Source organism: Prunus persica, chromosome G3 (genome assembly GCF_000346465.2).
Source record: "Prunus persica cultivar Lovell chromosome G3, Prunus_persica_NCBIv2, whole genome shotgun sequence".
In the NCBI taxonomy this organism is placed as follows: Eukaryota; Viridiplantae; Streptophyta; class Magnoliopsida; order Rosales; family Rosaceae; genus Prunus; species Prunus persica.
Window position 1 is genome coordinate 7660017 of NC_034011.1, and position 15913 is coordinate 7675929.

The 15913-nt window shown below is 37.7% G+C and overlaps 2 protein-coding genes across 2 annotated transcripts; one reads left to right on the plus strand and one right to left on the minus strand.

Annotated features, from left to right (window-relative positions):
• Positions 4877-5974, plus strand: LOC18783216 (mitogen-activated protein kinase kinase kinase 2). The gene is made up of 2 exons (XM_020559842.1): positions 4877-5379; positions 5419-5974. The coding sequence occupies exons 1-2, from the start codon at positions 4877-4879 to the stop codon at positions 5972-5974; spliced, it is 1059 nt and encodes a 352-aa protein (XP_020415431.1).
• On the minus strand, positions 11155-14691 carry LOC18783601 (putative disease resistance protein RGA3). Its single transcript, XM_020560558.1, has one exon. It carries the CDS (start codon positions 14529-14531, stop codon positions 11463-11465), a length of 3069 nt encoding a protein of 1022 aa, XP_020416147.1. The 5' UTR covers positions 14532-14691; the 3' UTR covers positions 11155-11462.

Below are 15913 nucleotides of genomic sequence, written 5' to 3' on the forward strand. Positions count from 1 at the left end.
TTCAGTTTTGAAAATAATCATAGGTCCCAGCCACTAAATCAATGTCAAAAAACAAGCTCTAATACTTGGTAGTTTCTCCTTTCTTTTCTTCTTCTCAGTTATTTCGGCTATCTTTAGCTCTTCCTCTCCTCTTTCTGGTTGCTCGGTTTCTTATGCGTTTGATTTTATTTTTCACCTAGTCTTCTATTTCTCATTTCCACCATTCGAACTCTTGTAATATAATGTTGGGTTATGTATTAATGGGTAGGGTTGGGTTAAGTTTGAATAATGTTGTCTTTGTTGTGTTAAGTCTAATTGTAATTATTTTCAGGATTTTCATCGCGCATTATATACACGTACATTTCATCATATGCATATCTTATACTTAGTATATTTTGAATTTTATTTGTTTAATACATTCATTGATAATGTGCTTAATATCTATGAAAGTTTCACTTCACAATTCCCTCTTTTTAGCCAACATATGTCTTTTTTGTCAATTTTCCCTGATACCTATAACGATATCGATATATCCATAACCATAAATTGAAAGCCCGATAATATCTGTATTACCGATATTTTCATCCTTGGTGGCCATGAACCAAGCATTTGTAGGGGTCAACATTTTTCCCCTAGGCAGTGGTTTCCGGCTTGCGGGGATCACTTGACCACCCTTGCCACACCATGTAACATTAAACTAAGCTCAGTCTATTGCATCCATGATGGCTTGAAAATAATGTTCAAATACCCTGCCTATGTGATGTATCACCAAATAGGGATTGACAGAGATAATTAAATTAAGAAGAAAAGTAGTAGAGGGAAGAGAAGCTGGGCGGAGGGATGTAGGAGAAATGCAGTTTTATTCTAAAGTCTAGTCTGCCTAGAATGTAAACACAATGGCCTATTTATAGAGGCCAATACAGTCAGATAAATACTTGTGACGTGATCCAAGATAAACACAAAGGAATATCCTAAATAAATTGCTAGATAAACAGAGAAGCAAATAAATCAAACTCCTAAAAGCGATGAGCATGAAATTGATAAATGTTAGATGGCCAATCTCTGTTTCTATAACAATTGTAACTACTTTTTTATAACAAAGATACTCATCTACTAGATTTTGGCAAAGTGGGATGCAAACAATTCCTAAACCCTGTCTCCATTCGGCAGTGTTCTTGGAGAATTTTACACTCAGTGATCATCAAACTCTGCAGTGGTGTCTTTTTCAGGAAGTTCGGTAGCAAATGTATCCAAAAGCAGGAGTCAATCTCTAAGGAATGAAGACATGGCATTATTGTAAAGGAACTATCTTTTTCTGTAGACCCTACACTCCCTTCCCACACTTTCCACTTGCCCAACGAAGAAAAACGAAGTTCTCTCAATCCGGAGAAAGGGTCCACTTAAATTTAGTGTCCTAAGACCTGATAGATGCAACAATATACCAGGGTTTATGGTAGTGTTTGTTGAACCCAAAACGAAGAAATTTCGCTCACTTTTCCCCTCCCAAGTTGAAACAGGAAATGGAGCCCCAGGTTCAAGAACGAAAGTAGCATGACGGACCTTTTCAATAAGTGGCCTGGTTTTCTCTGTAACACCATCAACCTCCATGATAAAACGTTCATCTTTCATGAGGAATTGGGCAAAGTCATGGACTAAGTCATGCATCTTGCATCTTATAATATTTCCTGCATAATCTTTTTCAAAATCCTGGAAGAAAGAACGCATTGCTAGACTCATAAAGTATTCCTCCCTCTCAAAGGCAATAACACTCAATCTCTCCCTCACATCTTTCATCCTACGGTCAATATGACGGCGTTGACCGACTCGACTGACTTGACTGAAACAGAGAAAAGAATTGAATCTGCAGAAGCGTACCTTCTCTGAAACTCCAAATTCCAGTTTCTGCATCTGGATTTTGAGAATGGCGGTGTCCCGCTCATCCAACATGTCCTCCAAATCGAAGCTCGCTTCTTTGAGGTCGTGCAACCAGTTTCTGACAAAGACCTCATTTACTTGCCTCCTCTCTGCATCCTCAAGCACAGGTTGAATTTCTTGGAGAATTACGGCCAGTTGTAACTCTTGTTTTCCCATCAATTGTTCTATAAGCCCGGAAATGAGTGCTTCAGCCACGGCAGGAGCTGCAGTTGATGAGAAGTTAATGTTTCGATCCGAACCGAAAATTTTGATTTAAAAATCACCTGAAAGAAGAAAGTCTCAAGCCTTATGGCACACAGCATGGAAAGATATTGAAGCATGATTTTGCTTTGTTAATTTTATTTGACTTTCAAAAGCACTGAGATTGGTTTAGCCAGATACTGAAGCATGAGTGAATGACTACCATGTAGTTTTCTTAAGATCATAGATAAGTAACTGCATTCTATTTGTTTGTCTTCTCTCTCTCTCTCCGGACAATATGAAGCTCAGAGACTTGAGTGCATTTTTTATATTTTATGTTCTTCAATGTAACTTTGATGGAATAATTTGTGCTTTGTTATGCCACTCAGTGACTTGACTTGGTACTTCGGTCAACCAAAAAACTCAAAGCTTTGCTTAATGAAACCATATTTACGTAATGTAGAAACGCTAGATTTCGCCACTTTTGAGCTTGGAATTGACAAATTTTCAAGTAGTTTGCAGCTGATAGCCTTAAAATGTTTTGTTTTTCCAACAGATACTTTGATTGATGTTCTTTGTTTCCCATACGATACATCTTTATAGAGGTCGTGATTGAACTATACCATATTCAATTACCCTGTTTTTTCTTGATTTGGCTGCGTTAGGTGGTTCTGGTTGATTGTTATAATGTTTCTTTATGATTTGGCTGCGTTGGGTGGTTCTAATTTCAGTTCATTGAAGCTTGAACTTGTAGTCCGTATTTGCTGAGTCAAACTATGTTGCTGGTTAAAAAAAAAAAAAAGTTCTCACAACCATATGGTTATGTATTTTTAACAAGCATACAATTTGGACACTAACCTGTGTCTTACATATATCATATCTCAAATAGAAAAATTGCAGAATGGTCAGATACCAGAGTGGATGTTCTTAATAAGAGTAGCACCGCTGAAGGTGACAATCCTCCATTTAATTTTGGAATCTTTACAGAGGCTATAAGTTCAAAGGTCATTGCATCCACATAATTTTTCTCCAAATTTTTGTTCTGTTTGAGGTATTATACCAGGAAAAAGTGAGTAATTACACCATTCTTTTTATTTATAATTTTTTTTTTTCCTGCTGAGATTAGTTCAACTTCATTTTCCCATTGCAAGCCTCCTTGCTGTTAATGCTTGTGGTGATGATATCACAGACTATTGCTGTGCCTCATTTGTATGCATACCTTATAAAAAATACGCAACATCTCGGCCGAAGAAAGTTAGTGCAGAGAAAGAACAATTTGTGCAGGTTGAATTTCTTCCTAGTATGCAAAATGTTTTGATTTGGGTTCTCAAATCTGATTAAGCTTCAGCACATTGTTAGTTTCACTTTCTGCAGTACACTTGCCCAGGGGTTGAAACCAGTACAGAGATTCTATTTTCCATAGGGATAGGAATTTTTGGGTTCATCCTCCTTGCCCTTCTGATAGGAAATGTACAGGTGAGGCATATACGTCCTTTATTTTGGAAATGTTGGTTGAAGATGAAGATGCCCAAAGAGAGCATGTGTTTTCATGATGGGGATGTGTTCTTGGTTGTTGAGAATGCAAGAGTATATTACTTGTATTGCTATAACTACACTCTCTTGAAGCATTCTTTTCTGTTTCTCAGAAAATGTAGAAAAAATGAAAGAAACTACGGAAAGCCAATTACAATAAGACTCTCTGAACCATGGCATGCCACTGTCTGAGTTTAGGGTTTATTATGTTAACTTTTCTTGGAACTGTCTCACATAAAATCAAGAATTTTCTTCCATATTGTTTTTTGAATGTGTCATTAAAATCTAATAATTTTGTATGTAATGGCCAAGCAAAGGCCTATAAGTTTCATGTAAAAATGATTGCAGAAAATTATTGTCATTAAACTTTTTACTTGTTATATATATTATAAGGTTAACTACAAAAGACCCCCTAAACTATGGAGTCATTTTCAAGTTCATACACATTTTGTAAGACATTTACAACTTCGTACTCAAACTCCCGGAAAACCTACATTTTTCCCACTCCATTTGTGAGATCATCAAGAACGCCGTTGTCTGCCTACATGGCTTGGAATAATATTTGAACGTGTTTTCTTGTTAGGAAAGATTTTCCCAATGTATCCATTTGTTACAACTCCAAGTCTCCAAAATCTTGCTATAATAAAATGTGGTTTTGTAGATAATTACCATATTATCACCATCCAATTTAAAGAATACAAAGAGAGAGAGCAGAACAAAGAAGCTGAAAAGCAATTTGGAGGTTAACTTGTGATAAGCGGAGGATAATGTTTCTTTAATAAATTTGAATTTCTTTTCTTCCATAAAATAATAATAATAATAATAATAAATTTAACTCCTTTTCTTATTAGGAAAGGTTTCCATTTTGTCGCCATCCAAAACAATCAAGTCTCCAATTAAAATGTGAAAATTTGTTCTACAGCTGTAAAATGTGAAAAAATTCAGACCAATAATAAAACGATATTGAAAAAAAACGAAGATAAAGTATTGTGGAAATTCTTATCTGTTAGCTAGTAGCTTGGTGGCTACGTCACAAATCAAAACCTACAAAAGCATCAATTAAACCTGACCGACTTTATACATCTCGTTAACCCTAATAAACCACACATTCCATACATCTTCCTATTCCCTAAACCAATACTATAAAGCATTATAGGGCACAATCAATCAAGCAAGCCGCTAATTTTTTCAGAGAAATACTTATTTCCTTGTTGAGAGAAAACAGAGAACTGAGTGAAGAAGAAGAAGAATGAAAAGAAAGGTTGAAGAAGAATTAGATGGGGAAAAGCACAGCATGTGGAGTCATGGAGGGCACTGGCAGAGAGGGGAGTTTATTGGAGAAGGAAGCTTTGGTTCTGTTTTTCTCGCTACTCCCAAGAAACGAAGAAGGGGTGAGTTTAGCCGTATGGTCAATTTGCCTGCGATGATGGCGGTGAAATCGGCAAAGGTGTCTGCTTCGAAGTCTATTGAACATGAGGCAGGGGTTCTGTTTGAGATCAAGGGCTGCCCTTTCGTTATCGAGCGCTTCGGTGAAGAGACCACAACCACAGACAAGGGTGACAAGGTCTACAACTTGTTGTTAGAATTTGCTTCTGGAGGAACCCTTGATGGCCTCATACAAAAATCCAATGGTCTTGGATTGCCTGAATACGATGTTAGAAGATATACAAGGTCAATTCTTGAAGGGATTAGACACATTCACAAGTGTGACTATGTTCACTGCGATTTGAAGCCGGACAACCTTCTGCTTGTGCCTACCACTACCACTACCACTACTTCTACTACCGCTAGGTCTGGTGCTACAACTAGTTTTGTAGCCAAGATTGCAGATTTTGGGTTGGCTAAGAAAACCAAGGACAACTATAGTCGGTGGAGAGGCACTCCTAGGTATCTGTCCCCAGAGGCTTTATTTGATAACAAACAAGATCAGTCCTGTGACATTTGGGCTCTTGGTTGTATTGTGTTTGAGATGCTAACCGGAAACTCCCCCTGGGATTTGAAGCCTGGTTGTGATCTTGACAATTCCGTCGACGTGACGGTGTTTGATCATCTACGCACTTCCAAAATTCCGGCCGAGATCTCAGATGTGGCCAGGGATTTTCTCAAGAGTTGCCTTGCCATGAGGTCCTGTGAAAGATCAACAGCTGAAAGGCTCTTGTCTCATCCATTCGTAGCGCCGCCTCAACCATCAAAAGCGGGTCATGCCAAGTTGAAGGTGGTCAACTCATCTTTGGGATATGCATATGGTGTCTCTTACTTCAAACCGAAAGCAGATTACCGTGCAAGCACTGCCACTGTTCCCAGAATTCATCCCCTACCGGGTTTTGAGATACCAGCTGGACATTAAGATTCTTTATTCTTTTATTTTTTTTATTTGTAAAGTCGATGACTTGAAATTATTCATTTCAAGTTCATAACCACGAAATTGTAAAAAAAAAAAATTCAAATTTATATACTATAATTGTTCTTTACTTCTGCCTATGCTGTTCTTTCCATGAAATTGCCATAATATAAGTTTTTGCAAGCTTAAATTCTCGACATTTAACTCAAATCAAATTTTGCCCTGAGTTCTTTTTATTAGTCCTGTGTTTGCCTAATTCTGGAAAAGAAATGGTGTCATATTTGCTACTTGTCCCGTCCCTTGAATTCCATTCCACACACCACAAGTGGCAGGTTTATAATTAAGCTACCTGTTTCCCTCTCTTCAGTCGAGGTGGCCGATAGAAGAAACTTTTGGTCCTTCTTCTTTTGAGTGCAGGGCATGCCATCACCAAGCCATGAATTTGGGCTTGAATGGCATGTGGGTAGATGGATATGTTGCGATTCTGACTTCTAATCAAGTGATTGATCGGCCAAGCAAGGAACCTCCTCTTTGCCTAGGTTCTTTCACTTCCTCGAGCTCAAGGATGGTTAAGCAAGCTTTGGATGGATGTTTTTGTGATTTTTAAGTGAAAAACATGTAATTAAATTAAATGTGCGTTTAAATATAAAGACAAGAATTAAAGTAAAATAAAATAGACAAAGCAATAAATAAAGCAAGAACGAAATAAAAGCTACAAGAACAATAAACTAAATTAAACTTAATTAAAATGCAATAACAATGAAAAGTAAAGCAATTGAAATAGACCTGATGAATTTAAAAGACAAGATAATGTAAAGCGCAAGAATTTAAACTTACTCTAGGAAAAGGGAGAACTTGCTACACTAGGTGCTTGAAAAGTAAAATCCTATAAGTCTAGGAAAAGAAAAGTGCAAGACGAAAAATAGGTTCGTATGTCGGATTGTGTCTTCTCCTTTCATTGAGCAAGGTTTATATAGGGCATCCGTCAGCCCATGGGCTGGCCATTGAATGGCCAAAGATCAATTCCCTCAAAATTCTTTCCTTTTGAAGCCCCTTAAGAGCATCTACAATCATGCTCTCCATTTTTTTAGTTAAAATATAGCTAAAAACACACAAAAGTGATTTTAGGAGCTCTCTATAAAATTTCAACTTCAATCATACTCTCTAGTTTAGGGAGTCATAAATGCTATAATTATATTTTAATTCAACATAAATGGTCCATCTATATGAAAAAAGAATATAAAAATGGACAATATTGATTAAGTGTTTAAAAATATTCATCAAATAGGGTAGCATTAAATTATAGGGAGCCACTAAGAGTTCATTCTCTCTACTCAGATTTAGGAACTCCTAGAGGTCTCCCTATTTTAGGAGCTAGATAAAGAGCATGGTTGGAGGTGGGTTTTCTTACTTCCTCCCTAAATTTTATCTAAGGTGGTGGTTTAGGCAGTCTATTGTGGATGCTCTAAATCCGTGGATCACGTCAGCGGAGATATTATGATTGCTTGATTTTCTCTCGTTTTGGAAAATTCTGAATCATCATCAACCTCCTTGAATTCTTTCCTTGTGAGGCCTCGTCACGTGCACACTGACCTCTGGAAATCTTGGGCGTGAATTTGTGGCTTGGGCTTAGACCTCCGAGATTTCATCTTGACATCCGGTGGAACCTCGTGCCCTTTGAGTTTTTATGATTCTAGAGTTGGCTGACCATCCGCCAAGGTGGGAGGTATGGGAACTCCAAATATTTGGATGTTGGGCTTGGCTCCACGTTGAACTCTCTTTGAGTTCTCAATATATTCAAATATTGGGAACTTGGTGAACATACCTCCTGCCGAACTTCAACTCCCTTGGCGGAAATACCTCCCGCAGAACTTCAGCTTTCTTGGCCCAACTTTGCTTGCTCAAGTGTTGTGAGGAGGGCACCCAGGTAGGCAATGAGAAAATCCACCCTGGCCCAGCTTTTTGCCAAAGGAGTCACCAACCAAGGTATTTAAGGAGTGCTTGGCCCAACTTTATGAGAAGTGTCCGGCCACATTTTCAAAAGAAAGCGTTCAGCCAATTTTGCAAGGATACGCCTAGCCTTTTTTTTTTTTTTGAGAAGGCACCATGGCCGCTAGAATTTCTCGACTAGGAATTCCACCGCTAGGAATTCTTTAACCACTAGGAATTCTCTGCAGCTAGGAACTCCACCGCTAGGAATTCTTCCTAGAAATTCTAGGCTGCTAGGAGTTGCGCCACTAGGAATTACTCCTTTGCGGATTGCGTGAATTTTGACCACCCCAAAACACTACCATATTGGATTTAAATCATCCAATAAAAAGTAACTCATAATCTGATATGCACTCGCTGAGGAGTCTTGGGTTAAAGGGATGCGCTTAATAACCTTCAAATTTGAAGCCAGGGGTTTCATCTTGACTGTTATAGATACCGATCTGCAGGTCCAATGTACTCACTTGAGGCAAATAAATCATACTCTATTTCGAGTAGCCTTCTCGACCGAGGAAACAAAGTCCTATATTTCATCAGGACGATCCGACGAAGTGGTTTTCTAGTTCTTTCGTCCCCTTATCTACTGACTTGGATTGGGAACCCATGAGATGAGACATAAAAGAACTAGAATTCCCATTCCTCTGTTGTGGGTGGCCATGGAACAGACAGAATAAACGGACTCTGCTGCTGATGCTGAAACGAGCTAGTTCTTCGCGAAAGAATCGTCGTATGAGGGCTTTTTTATAGTCTTTCTCAATTCTAGGCAATCCAGGAAATCCATCAAGACAGATAAATCTAGGCTAGATGCTCCTTGCTTGTGAAGCGGCATACCACATACCGAAAAAAAGAAGAAAGAGTTTGTTTTTATTGGATATGCGAAGAACCAAAAGAGGGGTCGAAGCGTGTCAGGTTGAAAGAGAGTACCTGGGGGGCTAGCCTACTGATAGAAAGAGACTGAGAAACAAAACCCGGCCGGTCTTAGCTCTGCAAATCGCGAGTTTAAACTCCCTTTCGAGGTAAAAAAATAGTACGGTACATAGGAGGCTGGTCTTTCTCAACGTGGTGTATAGCACGAAAAACCTTTCGATACAAGAAGGGGCGGTTTGATGCAACGATCAAATCTTAATAATATGTTGTGACCCGTTTTTCTTTTCTTTATTGCTGATTTCTCTCAATGAAATTTGCCATGTTGCACTAAGTTACTTACGGAATCTCAAATATCTCTCGACGCCGAATCCTTGTCTAGTGTTTGTTTACTGAGGGGGCTAGTTGATGCCTAGAATATGGTTTTATTTATATTTGTTGTTGGTTAGGTCTTAAAGCATTTGTAGGCTTCTGTCCTAATTTTTGTTTACTTTTGTTTAGTCGTAATACCATGCGTGTACAAGTTCCAAGTTTGAATCGCCTTCTAGATAATGAAGGTAAATAGGTTTTAAAAAAAACTTGGAGCAACTGAGGATCTCCATTATGTTGCCATTAGTTTCTTTCTTACATTATGTTGCTATGTGTTTTACTTGTTTTCCATCTGTTGTTTGGTTTAGGAAAGACTTTCTGCAGAATGTACTTCAATGCCATTGCTTCTTCATTTATTTTTTTCCTGCAGAATTCATTTTAGATTTGCCTTTTTTTTGTTTTTTATGTTTTTTTTTTTGTGTGGTTTCTTCCTTCTTACTTTCTCATTGGACTTAATTGAATCTTTTTGCTCTAATAATAAATCAGAAATTTCAAAAGAAAAATTACACTAAATATTTAATGAGTGCAGAAATGTGTGTCTGCTCTTAATTTGAAAACTCATGTTATAGATACTATATGAACTCACAGTACTAAATTCTTCGTTAGTCCAATGTTGAAAATAACTGTATATTAAACCAGCAAATGTTTCCATTACACGAGTCTGAGAAAGAAATTGGCGCGAAGAATGATTTGAGAAAACCATTGTGTTTTTACAGCCAATCTGACAAGGTTAAGGGAGACAAGGGTATAGTTAGTACTTTAATGATTGTTAAAACTAGTTAATCTCATTAATTGACCCTCACTCATCACTCTACAATAAATAATGCATCTTTTTTTTGGCAAAAGACGAGGTATTCAAATTTGGAATCTAAACTAAGGTAATGTGTTCGACTCTCCCTCGCCAATATCGCTTGGGGAGAGTGCTAGCAACCTTCTCTCTTAAAACAATGTTATTAATGCATTACACCAACTTTTTTTTTTCTTTCCAAATTGATCCCAATTAAGCAGGGATAAATACCACTAGAACTCTTTCAATTTCTTACATCACAATAACTCAGTCGAACTTCACATCTAGATCCTAGTATTTCCATTTTGTTGATCTGGTTAAACCAGATTTTTGTTCTGTTTCAGAAGCACATAGATGCCTAGAATTTGGTTTTGTTTTGTCGCGGTTAGGTCTTAAACCCTTTGTTCAACAATGCCAAGTTGTGCAGAATTTATTTTACTCTTAATCAGCAATCTGCTTTCTTTTTAAGGAGGTAATTCATGCTAGTGCTCTTAATTTGCAAACCGTCAAATTCGCATTGTATAGTTCCATTTTTTCTTTTTTACTGCAAATTGGAAGGATAAACACTTCATACTCACTCATTTAGAAAACCCCTGTTTTACAAGAGTGACGATGTAAGTATCACAAAAGAGACTGCAATCTTGCATTTATTAACAATCGTCCCCTATATTTTGATAGACCTATTACTTGAATTCCAAGTTCCCCAAAATAGAGAGAAAAAGTTACCAGCCCTTCCTAAGAACAGGGCCAAGACTGCAAATTCTGCTGCATGGCAGGATTGACAACTGGGAATGGTACTGATAATAACTTATATGGTGATAGATGAGCATAGCCAATGTCAAAAGACAATGAGAAGTTCTGAACAGCTCTACCATTCGCGTATAAAATCACAACAACATATAAACAATTTAAACTTGAGAAGCAGGCAGGGCTAACTCTCTCCGCACAAGATAGTTAACGAAAAAAGGTTCACGACGCTGGATAATTTGGATAGAAATACTTAGGTGAAATGCAGAGGAATTATCTTTAATCATGTGAAACACGTGAAATCCCTTCGTGCACAAGCAATTTCTGCAGTCATATAAGATCAGGCTTTAAAATGATTTGAAAAAAATCGGTCTGACACCTCGTATATGCAGCTAATATTTACTTGAAATGTAAAGAGAAAAGAGAGAAATTCGTTTAAACCTCAAACTAATAGAAATATATTGAAAACAACAGAACCCTACAATTATGTAGCTTGAAAGAAAAATATTCGGTCATAATTAAAAAACTAGCTATATTTGTTGCAACCAATTATGTCCAAAGGAAGGAGAAGCTACCAGAGCAGCCCGATGAGACTTGTCGAGTCCTTCAATTAAACTGAGAGTTTCATATTCTGGAACCTGCCCTTCATTATCTTGTGCAATATCTGAAAGTCTCCGAAGTCTTCACTTCCATCTCACCAATGTGTTTGTAACTTGAAGGGTGTCGTCTTTGAACACATTAAATATTAATTTTGATATTTGGGATGTGAGAAATTTTGAACCACTCTTTTCCTTTCTCCTTTTGGCAATGTTTTTGGAGAATTTTACACTTGTTGATCGTCAAATTCTGCAGTGGTATTCTTCGGAGGAAGTATGGAAGCACTTTAATGCAAAAGCAAGAGTCAATCTCTAAGGTATGAAGACTTGGCATTATTTTGATAGAAGCATCTCCTTTCATGGACCTTGCACTCCCTACCCATGCATTCCACTTGAACAAGGATGAAAATCGAAGTTCCCTCAATTTCGGGAATGAAATAATAGATGAGTTCTCTGACCCACCAGAATCTATTCCCAAAAACTCACACCCAACCTTTTTCATGCTACTCATAAGACATATTTCCAATGATTCAAGGGATGGGAGTTTCCCCAAAGGAGGTAAAGACTCACAATCTGAGCAGGAATGCAGGATAAGCCTTCTCAAATTTGTTAACCGCAGCATCCAATCTGGAGATATGGTGGTGCCTCGATATTTTCGAATCTCTAAAGATTCCAAATTTGGATGTGGTTGTAAAGCTTCAAGTATAATTTTATCTTTAAGTCTCCTCTCTTCACTCCAATCAAAATCTAGATTCAAATCAACAAGGTTCCCTCTAGTAATGAGTTCTACTTTCTCAGCCGCAGTCACATTTTGTAGGTTTCCACACCTACAAATATGAAGATACCCTTCGAGGTTCAAATTTTTCAAATCTCCCAGCTTAAATGCTTCTTCCTCATCATCACATGGTACAACAAGCATATCGAGTGTTTGAAGAGAAGTCAGCTTCGCAATTCCCCTCGGCAAACTCTCTAGATTAAAACAATAATCAAGGTGAAGATGTCTTAAGTTCACTAGTTTCCCCATCCCTTCTGGTAGTTTTCTAATTTGCATGCAATTGTTGATCAACAAGGTTTGCAAGTTCGATAAATCACACAATGTCTCCGGCAATATTTCCAACTCATCATTACTAGATAAATTGAGATATCTCAAATGTATGAACTTACCAACCTCCTGTGGTAGTTCTTTGAACCAGCAGCGACTCAAATTTAATGTTCTAAGACATGTTAGATGCACGAATGTCCCGGGATTTATCGGAACATTCATTGAACACAAAGTGAAGAGGGTGCGCAGTCCTTTTCTGTTGTGCGTTGAGATAGGAATTGCATCCCCAGGTGCTAGGACAAAAGTAGAATGACGAGCCCCTTTAATGTCTGGCTCTCCTATGTAACCCCCCAGTGCTTGGACAAAAGTAGAATGAAGGGCACTTTCAACGTCTGGCTCTTCAACACAATCAACACCCGTGATAAAGCATTCATATCTAGTGACATATTGGGCCAAGAGATGCACCAAGTCATGCATCTTGCATTTGATAATATTTCCTTTATAATCTCTTTCGAAATCCTGGAAGAAAGACCGCATTGCTAAGTTCATAAAGTATTCTTGACCTAACATTTCCTTCTCTTTGTTTCTGTCAACACTGAGACCAAGAAAACCTTGTGACATCCACATTTTAATTAAATTGTCTCTCTCAATCACGTGATCTTTCGGAAAAATTGCGCAATATGAGAAACAACATCTTAGTGCAGGAGACAAATCATGATAACTAAACAGAAGCAGGTCAAAAGTGCTTATGTTGTTTGCATGTCCCAATTCCCAGATCATCTCTCGCAAAACAGATTCCCACTCTCCTCTACTACTCTTAAAGTGCAGGAGACCCCCGATGACCTTTATCGCAAGAGGCAAGCCATAGCAGATCTTCACAATTTTCTTACCAATTTTTTCTAGTTGTTTGCACTCACTTGCATCCCTTCCAAAAAATGCAATTTGCCTAAATGTCAACCAAGAAGATTCTTGTGACAATGCATTTAGATGAATCATCCTAGTTGCTCCAATCCTCTTAGCCATGCGCTCAGTTCTTGCGGTCACCAAAATTCTACTGCCCGCCACACCAAAACGCAAAAGCTTCCAAAGAAGATAACCCTTCGAAAAGTCTGCATCCCGGGGATCCCACACATTATCCAACACAAGAAGGAACTTCTTTCCTGAAACAGATGCACGAATACTCTCGAGTAAAGCTTCCAATTCAACCAAGTTTGATGTCTTAGTTTTTTGGGCAATAACTTGAAGAATTTCTTCAGCAATCCTCAACTCACGAGACGAAAACGACTTACACACCCAAATTCTCAAATCAAAATGAGCTTTAACCTTTTGATCATTATATACTAAGTGTGCAAGAGTGGTTTTCCCAATTCCACCCACACCAACAATGGAGATGACACCAGGCCCCCTAACCACACCCTCTTCACTACTCTCAGATACCAAATTTCTTATTAACATCTTCTGATCTTCATCTCGACCATATAAACTCGGTTCTTCAATCAATTTATGGGAGGTAGAAATTCCTGTTCCTACTCTCTCCGGCTGATCAATCTCTCTGTACTTTCTAAACCTGAACCCATGACTCTCAGCGAAAATCACACTCAGTCTTTCCCTCAAACACTTAATACGACGTCGTTGACCGACCCGATTGACTAATTGACTGCAGCAAAAGCAAGAGGTAAGCCGAGAAAAGCATACCTTCATCAAAACGAAAGCTTTCTTTGTTCCATGAGTTTCTTCTTCCAATTTGGGTATGGCAGTGCTCAACTCATCCAACACGTCTTCGATGTCGCAGCTCACGTCTTTGAGCTTCTCCAACCACACTCTCACGCGCTCCTCTTTCACTCGCCTCTTCTCTGCATCCTCCAGCACTGGTTCAATGTGGCGGAGGATTCCGGTGAGCTCTGTAAATTCCTCCTTTCCGTCCAGTTGGTCTAACAGTCTGGAAACCAGGGCAAGTGCATCAGCCATGATCGGAGCTTGGAGCTTGAAGCTTGATTGGCAAGAAAGACAGAAAAAGGGGCGGCTATATACAAAATGAAAAAAGGAAAGACGGAGACTTTCATTGGAAAAAAAGAAAAGGAAAGAAAGATTTTCTTTTGAAAAAAAAAAAGGAAAGAGAAAGATTTTCTTTTGAAAAAAAAAAGGGAAAAGGTTAAGAGAAAGATACATATTTGTACAAAAACTGGAAAGAAATAACAAATATTTACAGAGCCGAATATTATAAAGGTGAGTTTGCGTAGCTGACAAGGCCTCAACACTAATTTCTTGTTTAGTCACAAGCTTGGACTATAAGACTGGATAAAATATTTATCAGTTTCTATAGTTTTACCCTAGAAAACTAATTTCACACATCATACGATATGCATGTTGTTGATTATTGCCTCAAACCAATAGTCAACAATATCGGCAAATTGACAAGTTGCAATGTGAATGCATTAATTGGCTTTTACAATAGTCAAAAGTGATGGCTATTGACAAGTTGCAATGGGAATGCATTAATTAGCTTTCACAAATGGTGGTAGGCTATTGTTGACTTGCCTAACCTTTGGCTTCTTTGAGAAGCCACTTCCTTTGGCTATAAATTGGAAGCAAATGGTTTCATTTGAAGAATCCAACCAAGTGTTGAGTAGAAGAGAAAAATAGCAAGAAAGGCATTTTGCCAAAGAGAGAAACAAATTCTCTCTAGTTGTTCTTTGCTTTGTATCATTGTTTTCTCTTCCTTTGTGAGTGAATGAGGTTGAGTGTATTTGGGTCTTTGGGAAATTGAGTGGTAAACACTATTGTATATCCTCATTGATTATAGTGGAATACTCCGTCGTCTCCAAACTGGATGTAGGCAATTGCCGAACCAGTATAAATCTTGGTGTTCTTCTTGTTGTAATTTTCTGTTCAATTTTTTTCCTGCCAGTAGTTGTTTATTTTTCACTCACAGTTGGTTGACGCTTCCGCACAACACATGTGAGACCGATATTATTTGAGAAGTTGAGAAGAAATTAAAAAATAAATAAAGTAAAGTAGTGAGAGAAAAATATGGGAGATTTTTTTTTTTTTGGTCTTTTTAATAATCATTAATTACTATTTTATTCTTATTATATTAACTTGTTTTTACTTAGTTTAATTTAAACTAACATCTCTACACGCATGACGTGCCACTTCATTAATTATGTCTTCAAGCTCCATTAGCCTCTAGGAATTTCATAGTATGCATGAATCCTGAATTTTAGAGGCATTATTTAAAACAAAGGTGGAGATTAAGACCACTTAATTATTGTCATGTAAATTGGTTAATTTCAATTTCTTATCATGAATTCTCACCTTTAAAGTATGTTTGTGCCTGCATTCTCAATTTTAACACTTAAGTACCTTAATCTTTTTAATTTTTTACAATCTTATTCTGTCATTAACTTCACGTTCAAAATTTTCGTTAAATCCCTATGTGACAGACCTGAGTCTCACCTATTCACCAGTTCCGATGTCAGTTGAAGGAAATGGTGTCTTTTGCACGTTCTGTTTTACAAGCCAAGGCTATAGCTCTTCGTAATGCAGTTTAT